The sequence below is a fragment of the Orycteropus afer genome, unplaced genomic scaffold (genome assembly GCF_000298275.1).
Source record: "Orycteropus afer afer isolate SDZICR_OR568_19922 unplaced genomic scaffold, OryAfe1.0 scaffold00010, whole genome shotgun sequence".
NCBI classification, from domain to species: Eukaryota; Metazoa; Chordata; class Mammalia; order Tubulidentata; family Orycteropodidae; genus Orycteropus; species Orycteropus afer.
Genome location: NW_006921597.1, coordinates 6,331,242 through 6,344,504, shown reverse-complemented (window position 1 = coordinate 6,344,504; position 13,263 = coordinate 6,331,242). Strand labels below are relative to the sequence as shown.

General features: G+C 38.8%; 1 protein-coding gene across 1 annotated transcript in view; it reads right to left on the bottom strand.

Annotated features, from left to right (window-relative positions):
• Positions 1–7,033, bottom strand: part of GDAP2 (ganglioside induced differentiation associated protein 2) — a 95,194-nt gene extending 88,161 nt beyond the window's left edge. The window contains exons 1-2 of the mRNA XM_007948585.2: positions 6,858–7,033; positions 5,512–5,651 (exon numbers count right to left, since the gene is read on the bottom strand). Of these exons, the coding sequence (XP_007946776.1) occupies positions 5,512–5,651; positions 6,858–7,033 (316 nt within the window). The remainder of the gene's footprint in view (positions 1–5,511; positions 5,652–6,857) is intronic.
• Between the last annotated feature and the right edge of the window lie 6,230 nt (positions 7,034–13,263).

Here is a 13,263-nt window from a genome sequence, read left to right as displayed (position 1 = left end):
CTGGCTTTTAATCCCCTTTCTCCTGCTCTCCCTCACTGCTGCTTTGGGCATTCCTGAGTTTCCTCTTCTCACCTGGATCCCTGCGGCTGACTGGTCCTCTGTCCAAGTTCCTGGCTTTTAATCCCCTTTTTCCTGCTCTCCCTCACTGCTGCTTTGGGCATTCCTGATTTCCCTCTCCACACCTGGATCCCTGAGGCTGATCAATGTGATACTTTTATCAAAAATTTCAGAAAAAATATGTTTCCCACAAATGTTCTCTTCTCTGTGTTGACCCTATGTTTTACACTACTCCTTCAAATAATATTGTCTCCCTATCCATTATACTAATCACTTTCTTTTAGACATACTACCAGTTATCACTCTTAAAAATTAGTAACAAAAAAATGAACACAGTACATCATGGGTTCCTACCAGGACAGAATAAACTATAGCATCACTTGAGTTTGATGTTATACTTTTAAAGATACTGTCTGATATTGTTAGTCCCCCCCAATACAAACAAAGCATTTAATTAAAATCCCAAGGAATTTCAATTCATTCCTTTATCAGCTATTTCAAGGATGCCTTCACTGTTCTTGGTATTGGACACAAAAAGGCCAATCAAACATGCACAGTTCTACCCTCATGTAGTTTACAGTTTAATGGGGACAAAACACATATCACATATACAATTTGCCTAATTTCAATTTTAATAAGGGTACAAAAATTCTGGAGGTAAGAGCATGTACCATAGGGACACTGATCTATTCTGAAGTAAAAGGAAGCAGGGCTTTGAGGAGGAGATCTAAGCCACAACTTAGAGTAAGGGCTGATAACTTAGAGAAAAAAGAACAGTAAAAGCAAAACTGAAAAGGAACTTGGCTGACAAGGCATTAAGGGAAGATCAGTCTAGCTCCAGTACTGTGAGGAAGGAAAAGAGGGGTGTGGACACACCTCAAGATGACTGAACTCTTCCAAGGCTTTGGAGAACAGTTTAAGAAGATAAGATTGTCTTCTAAACCAAATGGGAGGCCACTAAATGGTCTGAAGCAGAAAATAGTAAGATGGGACCCACAACTTCAAAAGTAAAACACTTACTGCTTAGTGTATAAGTATAATTTTAAGGGAGAAAAAAATGGCTGTAGGGAGATCTGTTGGGAAACTATTGTTGTAGTCTAAGCGGATCATGGTAGCATGACTAGGAAGGCACAGTAGCTATGCAAAGAAATAGACTGAAGATATATTTAAGACTTGATGACGGACTTTACATGGGGGATAAGGAAGACAGGAGTGTTAACACTGAGATTTCTAACATGAATAATGGAGTCGATAATAAAGCTACTTTACTGTGATGGCAAATACTTACTTATATAAGAAGGGTTGTCAAACTGGACTTCCGCATCCTGAGCTTGGGTAATTAATATTTTGAAAGTTCTGCAAGACTTTTATATTCATCCCTGTTAACTCTTTCATTTTTTGGATCATACTTCTAGTAAGTTCAGATACTTAAAAATCTTCAGTCTAATACCCAAGGTCTCCTCTTGCCCTTCCTAGCTTTATATCATCTACAAATTTGATAAGTCATACTTTGTAATAATTTATTAAGTTATTAACAAAAATGTAAAAAGGGGGCCAAAGGCAAACTCGATGCCATTGAATTGATTCTGACTCATAGTGACCCTATTGGACAGAGCAGAACTGCCCCATAGAGTTTCCAAGGAGCTCTGGTGGCACAATGTCTAAGGCATTTGACTGCTAATCAGAAGGCTGGTAGTTCAAACCCACCAGCTACTCCTCGGAAGGAAGACTGGACAATCTACTGCCATAGAGACACCACCTTGGAAACCCAAGAAGGGGTTGTTGGGAGTTGAATTGACTCAACGGCAGTGAGTTTGGTTTTGTTTTTTGGATAGGGTTTCTAAGGCTGTAAACCTTTACAGAGATTTACAGACCTTTACAGAGCAGGCTATCGCATCTTTCTCCCATGGAGCAGCTGGTGGGTTCAAATTATCAACCTTTTGGTTAGCAGCCAAATGCCTTAACCTCTGCACCACCAGAGTTCCCTGTAAAAAGGGGACAGGACGAACAAACGTACCACTAATAATCTCTCTTCAAGTTGGCACTGGTTCATTAAAAGACATATGATGTCTCATAGTCAATACCAGCAATAGTATTTGTTCAACATTCAGGGTGTGCCAAGCAATGAATGTCCATTATACATATTTAGTCATCATAGTTTTTTTCCATCTCCCAAATATTTATCGAGAGCTCTGGTGGTGGTGTAGTGCCTAACGCATCTGACTGCTAACCAGAAAGCTGGCAGTTCAAATCTAGCAGCCACTCCTCAGAAGGAAGGTTGGGCAATCTACCTCTGTAGAGATACCACTTTGGAAATCCAAGGAGGGGTCGCTATGTACTATTATCAACATCATTCTGGAGGTAAGGAATCTTAGGCTCAGATATGAAGTAAATGTCCTTAAGTCATAGAGTTAGTAAAATATTTATAATATGATAATTTTAATATAATATTTATAATATGACCCCATCTTGGAGTCTCTCAAACATATGCTGTTAAATACTGAGGTTTTATTTGCACAAAAACACCAAACCAAACCTGTTGTCTTTGAGTTGGTTCTTATAGCACCCTATAAGACAGAACAGAACTGCACCATAGGGTTTCCAAGGCTGCAAATCTTTATGGAAGCAGACTGCCTCATCTTTCTCCTGTGAAGCAGCTGGTGGGTTTGAATCTCTGACCCTGTGGTTAACAGTCAAGTGTTAACCACTGCACTCCAGGGTTCCCCTTTTATTTGTACACTTGTGTTAAGTCTTCTTATGTTTGTTAATATCAGTGTATACTGCTCAGGTATATGTGAAAATGTTGTTGTGTGCCATAGAACTGATTCCAACTCATAGTGACCGTTGTGGACAGGGAAGACCGTATCACAGGGTTTGCTAAGCTGTCTTCTTTATGGGAGCAGATAGCCAGGCTTTTTCTCCCAAGGACCGGCTGGTGGGTTCAAACCGCCAGCCTTTCAGTAAGCAGCTGAACTCTTAATTATTGTGTCACCAGGGTTCTATGCATGTAAAAATACATGTAAACAAAAAGCCATTAATATTTTGAAAGTTCTGCAAGACTTTTATATTCATCCCTGTTTTTTTCCAGAATAATGTTTCTGTTGCTTTCACTGAAAAACTTCTCAGTACTATCTCTAATATCCTTTTTAGTTCTTTTCAATTCAGTTAGGAGAAATTTCTTAGAAACAGAGCCTCCTAAAAATAAAACAGGCAGAGCTGGTTTATTGTGTCCAAATTAAAAAAAAAAAAAAAAAAGGGTCAGTCTTACATTCACTTTTTGAATTTAGGAATTTTATGAAACAGAAGATAGAAAGAGTTTTTTTTTTTTTTTTTTTTAAAGTGTTATTGTCATTATTGCTGTTTTGGTAAAGAATGTATGATAAGAGAGGATCACATTGACAGATACTTTTCACCCTTAAAGAATAACATCTGATAACTCACCTGTCTACTTGCTTCCAGATCAAAAAAGAAAAAAAAACTCAACTGCTGTCTGGTCAGATCTGACTCACGATGACCCCTCCTTGGGTTTCTGAAGCAGTATCACTACGGAAGTAGATTGCCCAACCTTCCTTCCAAGGAGTGGCTGGTGACTTTGAACTGCCAGCCTTCTGGTTAGCAGTCAAATGCCTTAAGCACTATGCTACCAGAGCTCAGAGTATATATATTTCAGACCCATATAAGCATGGGTTTAAATATCTGCATGTGCAAAGTCAGTAGAAAAACAAATCTGTCTTGTATGGAGTATAGTCACAACACTCCTCAGAAGCGAGAATGGTGAGACTTCGTCTCATATACTTGGGACATATTATCAGGAGGGACCAGTTCCTGAAGGAAGATACCATGCTTGGCAAAGTAGAGGGTTAGTGAAAAAGAGGAAGACCCTCAATGACATGGGTTGTCACAGTGGCTGCAACAATGGATGCAAGCATAGCAACAACTGTGAGGATGGTGCAGGGTCAGGCAGCATTTCCTTCTATTGTACATGGAGTTGCTATGACTCAGAACTGACTTGATGACACCTAACAACAATTTCTGCATGTTCTTCATAGTGTCTTCCTTTGTAGCTGAACTGAAGGCTTTTCTCTTTTCTTTGGAGTCCCTGGGTGGTACCAACAGTTAACACGCTCACCTGCTACAGAAAGGTTGGTGTTCTGCATCCACCCAGAGGCACCCCCTGAAGAAAAGCCTGGCAATCTACTTCCAGAAAGTCAGCCATTGAAAACCTATGGAGCATACTGGATTGATGTGGTGCTGTGGGAAAAAAATGGAACAGAAACCTACAGAGCAAAGTTCTGTTGACACACATGGGTTCACCATGAGTTGGAGTGAATGCAACAGCAACTAGTCGTATTCCTGCCCTCAAAGTCAAAACTCAGTTTATAAAAATTCTTTGCTCCTTATCCCTCCTTTCATGTAGCCAGCACAGTAAGTATTCCTATTCAAATTCTAATATCTTTATTAGATTAGAAACCAGCTGTCAGTATTAATTGGAAGAAGTCAAGGAAAGCAAGATTTTATACAGGTAGGAGTTGCTGTTTACATTTTAAGAAATGTTGCATTTCATGTATACTTTTTATAAAATGGGAAGATTAGATTTCAAAATATTCCATCAGGGCTCAAATAACTATAATAAAGCATTGTTAAGTTAGTGATTAATAAAAAATGAATGCAAATAAGGACAAATAAGATTCTGAGCCAACAAGACTCTTTCTATTTCCATTTCCAAAGGAATATTCTCACAAGAATGTTCTGGTATAAATATGCAAGCACAAAATTGAGAACATATTTGCTCTTATGATGTACCCTGGTTTTATCAATTAAAAAAAGAACAAAGAAACCAAAAAACCAAACTCACTTCCACTGACTCAGATCCGACTCATAGCAACCCCTTCTTGGGTTTCTGAGACGGTATCACTACGGAAGTAGATCGCCCAATCTTCCTTCTGAGGACTGGCTGGTGGGTTTGAACCACCAGCCCGTTGGTTAGCAGTCAAATGCCTTAAGCACTCCGTCACCAGAGCACCTAGGATATTTTAATTTCAGAAGTGCAACAGTCTAGAAGTATGTCTAGAAGTATGTCAGGCATTCTTTATCAACATTACCATGATAGAAGTTTTTCAATTTAGATAGAAAGGAAGATAATTGTTTTACCCAGTTTATCAGTATAAGAAAGCAGATTACTAGGAATATGCTACAGAGATCCAACTGGCTACAATGATTGCCACTTTACAATCTAGGAACATGACAGAGGAGTTTCATTGACAGTAAAGCTTTGGAGCTCAACTTTTAACATACTGTGAGGTTTGCAAATTCTGTTTTTCTTTAATTTGAGCAAAAGAGCAACAGTTACATCTCCATTATCTTCTCTTTAAACTCAAAACATGCTTCCTCAAAGTAGAGGACATTAAAATAAATGTTTTCTAAGCAATACTATGCCTAAGAAAATGCACTCACCTTTAAGTTTCTGTAGGTCCTCCTTCAAATCAGGCCCTGCCAGCATAAAGATACTTTCTGACACAGGATTCTTATCTGTGAGACTCTCATTGCTGGTATTCACAATGGCTGTACAGTTTAGTAATGCCACATCTCCTTTCCTGAAGAAACACAGTAAATAAATAAAGGGAAGGTGGTGGGGGGAAGGAGGGAGACAAGAAAGCTAGTTTCTACTTCTCCCAAAAGATCCTATCCACATGTCCTTCACAACCTTGGTTTTGTCAGTTCACAAACTAACAAACAGTAGAAAATGAAGTCCTGTCTCAGGAAGATTTATCTGGTACCTTAGGTTGATACAATTGTTACGACCACAAATCTCACAAAACTGTCAGTATCCTTTTGCATCTTACCTATTTTTCTTTCATTGTACCCTAAGGCCCATTCATAGAGTTGATAGTTGGTTTCAATGGAGGTTAGGCATACCAGCACTATTCATAATAGTTAAAAAGTAGAAACAACCCAAATACTCATCACTGGATAACTGATTAACGAAATGTGGTGTAGCCATACAGTGGAATATTATTTAGCCATGAAAAGGAATGAAGCACTAATAGATGGTACAATATGAATGAATCTTAAAAACATTATGCTAAATACAAAAGCCAGTGGCAAAAACCACATACTGTACAATTATATTTATAGGAAACGTCCAGGATAATCAGAGACAGAAAGTAGATTGGTGGTTGCCCTGGGCTGGGGAGATTGGGGAAAATGGCAAGTGACTGTCAATGGCTATAGAGTTTCCGTTTGGGGTGATAAAATGTTCTAACACTGACCGTGATGATAGCTGTATTAAAAAACACTGAATTGTACAATTAAAACTGGTGAAATATATGGTATGTAAATTATGTATCAGTAATGTTATTAAAAAAAAAAGATTGAACTACTGATACATGTAACTACATAGAAGCCAAACCAAAACAAAAAGAGCACATGATTTCATTTATATAAAACTCTAAGCATGCAAGCTAATCTATAGTAACAGATCAGTGAATGCTTGAGGATGTGAGGACAGAAAGGGACAGGAAAGAAGATTACAGAAGGATACAAGAGAACTTTTAGGGGTGATGGATAAGTTCATTATCTTGGTGGTGATGGTTTCATGACAATATGTATGGCAAAGCTTATCAAATTGTATGTTTTAAATATGTGCAGTTCATTGCATGTCAATTATACCTCAGTAAAACTGTTTTAAAAAATATACAGAGAATAGTGTTTCAACAATTCTAGGCCTTATAAGAAAAAAGTTTGGAAGAAATTATATGAAAGTGTTATCACATCATGCCAGGATTTAATTAAAGAATTACCAAAGAACCACTTTTCCACTGATATCCTTATTATGAGGAAAAGGTGATCTAACAGTATCTTCCTGTAACTTTTCAGTGGCAATGTCAGAAGAATCTAATTCATCTTCACATGAGTCACTCCAACATGGTAGTGTATCCACATCCACAAACTGGGAAGGTGCACCCAAGGGATCCATGGAATGGAAACTTCAGCTGTCTTTTTTTCCAAATTCCTCAGCAATTCAATATTCACTGGAGACGTTAGCTTAAAAGAGAAGGAAGGATTGTTTTAATAGAGAAGGCACAGATAGTAGTTTAATTCCATTAGAGCAAAAAACAAAACTGTAGTATGAAATACTTGAATAGTACATTATGTGATTATACTCAAATAGTCCATAAAAAACAACATAAAACAAAGAACTGCTATAGCCTTTCAAAAACAGGAAAAAGGGGGCTTATTTAAGCACAAATTATTTTCAAAGAATTATAGCTATGAAAATAATCACATGGCCCACCAATCCTTCTTTCCAGAAACATAGTACTACTCATTCAATATTCACTGAATGCCTGCTATTAAAGGAAAAAAAAAGTGCTATATGTGGCGACAGATACAAAGATAAATAATATCTACAAGAGTTCAATCTGAAGATAATGTAGAGGATACATTCAATAAGACAAAAAGAGAAGCAGTGAGGTGACTGTAATCAAGTAGTAAGAGATGTTAAAGGTCTGAACTCAGTAGAAAAGGAGCTGGAGAAGAAGGCATGGATTTGGAAGACAACATGCAATGGAAGAATTAACAGGATTTGGCAATCTATAGGCTATCGTATATGAGATACCGGTGTAGTAATTGACTGACTGTACAGGACTACAGCAATCAGAAGAGGAGGGTAATGGGAAAACACATAGTGTCAAGGTTATAGAAAATTTAACATGAGAAATGTTGTTGTTGGGGCCGTTGAGTTGTCTCCAACTCATAGCGACCCTATGCACAGCAGAACGAAACACTGCCCAGTCTTGTACCAGCCTCACGATCCTTGTTATACCTGAGCCCATTATCGCAGCCACAGTGTCTACCCATCTCGTTGAGGGCCTTCCCCTTCTTTGTTGACCCTCCACTTTACCAAGCATAATATCCTTCTCCAAAGAATGGTTCCTTCTGACAACATCACCAAAGTAAGTGAGACAAAGTCTGGCCATTCTGGCTTCTAAGGAGCATTCCAGCTGCACTTCTTCCAGGACAGATTTGTTAGTCCTTTTAGCAGAGTATGGTACTCTTAGCATTCTTCTACAACACCACAACTCAAAAGCATCGACTCTTGTTTGGTCTTCCTTATTCATTGTCCAGCTCTCACGTGCAGAAGAGGTGACTGAAAATACCATGGCTTGGGTTAAAAACCAATAACTCACTGCCATGGAGTCAGATTCGACTCATAGCGACCCCTCCTTCGGTTTCCAAGGCAGTATCACTACAGAAGTAGATTGCCTCATCTTCCTTCTGAGGAGTGGCTAGTGAGTTTGAACCTCCAGCCTTCTGGTTAGCAGTCAAATGCCTTAGGCCCTATGCCACCAGAGTTCCTATGGTTTGAGTTAGGCACACCTTAGTCTTAAGGGAGACATCTTTGCTTTTCAGCACTTGAAAGAGGTCTTTGGCAGCAGATTTGCCCAACGCAATATGTCATCTGATGTCTTGACTGCTGCTTCCACTGGTGTTGATTGTAGAACCACATAATACAAAATCCTCAACAACTTCAATCTTTTCTCTATCCACTGTGAAGCTGAAAAAGGATACTCAATTTGTCAGTAAGTCAGATAACTGTCTTCAGTAAAATGGTAGATTCATTCATCCAATAACTCTTTCTAAGTATCTATTATGTGTCAGGTATTATTCTAGGCAACATCCCTGGGTGATGCAAATGGTTAATGTATTGAGTCTACCTAAAGGCATTTCCAGAAGCTTCGTGATCTATTTCTGAAAAATCAGCCATGGGGAACCCTATGGACACAGTTCTACTCTGACACACATGGGGTTACCATGAGTCAAATCAACTCAAGGGCAACTTGTTTCAGTTATTGTTCCATCCACTGGGGATAAAGACTGGACAAGTCTCTGCCCTTATGAAGGTTATGTTTCTGTTGAGGGGAGAGATGATAAACAACAAACCTGAAGATATCTAACAAAATGACTAAAAGTAATAAGTATAATAGAAGGACAGGTGACATTTCACCAAAGATCTAAATAAAGCAAAAGAGCAAGCTATGTGAAACTCTGCAGGGTGTTTCAGGTAGAGGAATTAGTATTTCAGGTAGAGGAATTAGCAAAGTATTAGGCCAAAAGGAGCTCTGGTAGCATAGTGCCTAAGGCACTTGACTGCTAACCAGGAGGCTGGTTGTTCAAACCCACCAGCCACTCCTCGGAAGTAAGGTTGGGCAATCCTACTTCTGTAGTGATACTGCCTCGAAAACCCAAGGAGGGGTCGCTGTGAGTCGGGGCCGACTCGATGGCACATAACAACAACAACAACAAGGCCAAGAGGGCAGAAAGGAACTTGGTGCACTCCAGGAAAATCAAGGAGTTTAGTCTGGCTAGAGTAGAACAAGCTAGGTAATGAGTGGTATGTGATGAGGTTGGTGAGAAGGGAAAGGCCAGATGATACAGTTTGTAAGCCACAGTAAGGAGTTTGGATCTTATTCTAACTATGACAGGAAGCTATTGGAAGATACTGAGCAAAACAATGATAGTATAATTAGCATTCTACAAGATTACCTTGTTGTTAGGTACCTTTGAGTTGGTTCCAACTCACAGCAACCCCATGTACAACAGAATGAAACTGTGCCCAGTCATGTGCCATCCTCATAATCACTGGTATGCTTGAGCCCACTGTTGTAGCCACTGTGCCAATCCATCTCACTGAGGATCTTCCATTTTTTCCTGGACCATCTACTTTACTAAACATGACATCCTTCTCCAGGGATTGGTCCCTCCTGACAACATGGCCAAAGTATGAGAGGTACAATCTCCCCATTCTCACTTCTAAGGAGCATTCTGATTGTACTTCATCCAACACAGATTTGTTTGTTCTTCTGGCAGTCCATGGTATATCCAATATTATTCCCCAACACCATACTTGAAATGCATCAATTCTTCTTCAGTCTTTCTTATTTATTGTCCAGCTTTCGCATGCATATGAAGCAACTAAAATACCAAGGTTTGGGTCAGGGCACCTTAGTCTTCAAAGTTATGTCTGCTCTTTAACACTTTAAGGAGGTCTTTTGCAGCAGATTTGCCCAATGCCATATATCGTTTGATTGCTTGACTGCTGTTTTTATGGGCGTTGATTGTGGATCCAAGTAAAATGAAATCCTTGACAACTTCAATGTTTTTTTCTGTTTATCATGATCTGGCTTATTGGTCCAATTGTGAAGATTTTTGTTTTCTTTATGAGAAGATGCAGGATTACCCCAGATACAATAAAACTAAGTAGAGGCAAGAGTAGCAGCAGAGACCAGCAGAAACTATTGCGGTAGCTTGCGTTACAGTGGTGGTTGTGGTGGTAGTGATGAAGCTGGTAAGAAATGGTTAGAACTGAAATGTTGTTGTTGTTGTTTTTGTTATGTGCCGTCGAGTCAAACCCGACTCATAGCGACCCCTCCTTGGGCTTCCGAGGCAGTATCACTACGGAAGTACTGAAAATAAAACTACTTCCTAAATGATTATGAAGGGTGAAGGAAAACAGAAGAATTTAAGATAACACCTAGATTTTTTACTCATGGGCAAGACTGGAGTAGGTTATGGAGTGGAGTGATAATCAGGGTTTGTTTTCCTCATATCTTTCTGAGTATATTAAGTGTAAAATGCCCGTTTATATCCAAGTGTTTATGTCTAATGTGCATTTGGTGATATGAGGCTAGAGCTCAGAGAGTTTGGGGAATACACATTTGGAAGTCTCAACATACAGATGATATTTAAAACTACGGGAACTGGGGCAGTGTGGTCCAGAGTATAAATGTAAACAGTGAAAAGAGATCCAAGAACCAAGTCCTGAAGCACTTCAAAATTTAGAGTTTGGAAAAAACATCATTCAGAGAATGAGGCAGAGAAGCAAGGAAAGGTAGAGAAGCAAGGAAAATCAGGAAAGTATTGTAGTTTAAGAACCACACGAAGAAAGCATTTGAAAGCATGTTCAAGAAGAGTAAGCTAGGATCTAATGATGCTAAAAGGCTGAGTAAGAGGACTGAGAACTAATTAGTGGGTTTGGTAAACTGATGATTGCTGATGACACAGAATATACATGAGAACAGACAAATGATCAGGAAATGAAGACTGGTGTGTGAAATTTCTCTTTTGAGAAGTTTTTCCATATAATCTTAATGTCTATTACCATCAAGGTGAACAAGCATGCCCTTCTACAACCAATTCCTTGATGTTTCTTACTGAGAAGACATGGGACATTAACTGGAATAAACCATGTAGCTAGCATAATATGCGAATTCCTGTATCAATACTGTGAGATAAGAACTGTGATCATTTATTTATATATATATATATATAAAACAATTTCAGAAAATCCCTATAGATTATAAATATGAAATTGGAGAAGATGATTATTCTTATTTTATACAGAATAAACTGTACTTCATAGGGTTTTCAGGGTTGTGACCTGTTGGAATAAAACTGTCAGGCTTTTTTTCTGAATCTTTTGAAATTATTTTGAAGTAAACTAATTCTATCTATCTATAAGTTGGTGTTTAGTCCATCCAATTGGCCTTTAAACCTGGATGGAAACAAAAATTTTGAAGTAGCTGGTGGAGTCAAACCATTGACCTTGGCAGCTAAGTGCTCAACCACTGTGCCACTGAAGTTCTTAGATCCCATTAAATATTGAACATAAACTTAGTGTTCGGTTTGCAAAACTGAATGCTAACTTTCAAGAAAAAATTACTTCTTTAAAATAAATTTTCTTTCTGACTGTAAGTAATACCTACTTATAGGACATTTGGAAAATACCAAAAAAATAACAAAAACAATCTGCTGAACTTTTATGTAGTTTCTACCTTCTTTTTACAACAGGTAAAACCATACAAAAATGTACAACATTCAAAAATGTTCAATTTTGAATCCTCCTTCTTTAGTATTTTAAGGTAAACATTTCTACATGCAATTACATTGTGAGTCAGAAGCAGTATGGTACAATGATTGAGATTAGGCTCTCATATCAGAAAGTCTGGGTCCAGGACTTGCCTAATAGTTGTATTTTCCTTTAATCGAAATCCAAATTTCTTTATTTCAGTAACAGGGGTCATAATCTCCTAGGGTAATTTGTGTCAAAAGTTGCATTGTAGAGCATCTGGCACAAAGTGAGGGCTCAATGAAAGTTATCTATTACAAGTTTTTCAGAGGCAAAGTGAAAGTCAACTGCTTCACTGTCTGGAGGAAAATGTTTCCACATTTATCAAAGAGCTCTGTCAAAGACTCTCCAAAGGACACCACAAACCAAACACAAACTGCTAAATTAAAAACACTCTCAAATAACTCAATATCCTGATTTCACTTGTATCAACTTTGTTAATCCTTAAAACCAGTTTTTTAAAAAAAAAAAAAAAAAAACACATAATTATCCTGCCTATTGCTTAAACAGATTTATGCTTTCTCTTATCAGCTAGGCTAGCTCTCAATACTATTCAGCAATCCTTTTAATCATTCTTTGTTGACTTTCCAAGCTATTCTATATAGCATCTGTGGTAGCCTGCCTTCAAATGTCCTTCAGTGATACCCATCCACCTCCTGGTATTCAGATTCTGCGGAGTTGCCTCCCACAATGAACAGGGCTGGCCTATGTAACCAATGGGATATTGCAGAAAGGACAGGGCATGACTTCTAAGGCTAGATCATAAAAGACATTGTGGCCTCTGTCTTGTTCTTTCTTAAACTGCTTGCTCTGGGGAAAGCTAGCTACCATGACCTGAAGATACCCAAGAAGCCCATGGAAAAGCCCCTAAGAGGAGAAACTGAGACTCCTTGGCAACAACCAGCATCAGCTGCCAGGCACACGAGTGAGCACCCTGGAAGTGGATCCTCCAGCCCTAGCTCGGCTTCAAATGATGTCAGCACAGCCACCTCATGAGAGACCCTGAGTCAGAACTACCAGTGAAGCTGCCTGTGAATTCCTGACCCATAGAAACTACAGAATAATAAATGTTTACTTTTGTTTTAAGGCATTACATTTTGGGATAGTTGGTTGTTGTTGTTGTTCTTGTTAAGTGCCGTCGAGTCGTTTCCGACTCATAGCGACCCCATGCACAGCAGAACGAAACACTGCCTGATCCCGCGCTAGCCCCACAATCCCTGCTATACTTGAGCCCATCATCGCAGCCACCGTATCAATCCATCTCCTTGAAGGCCTCCCCCTCTTTTGTCGACCCTCCA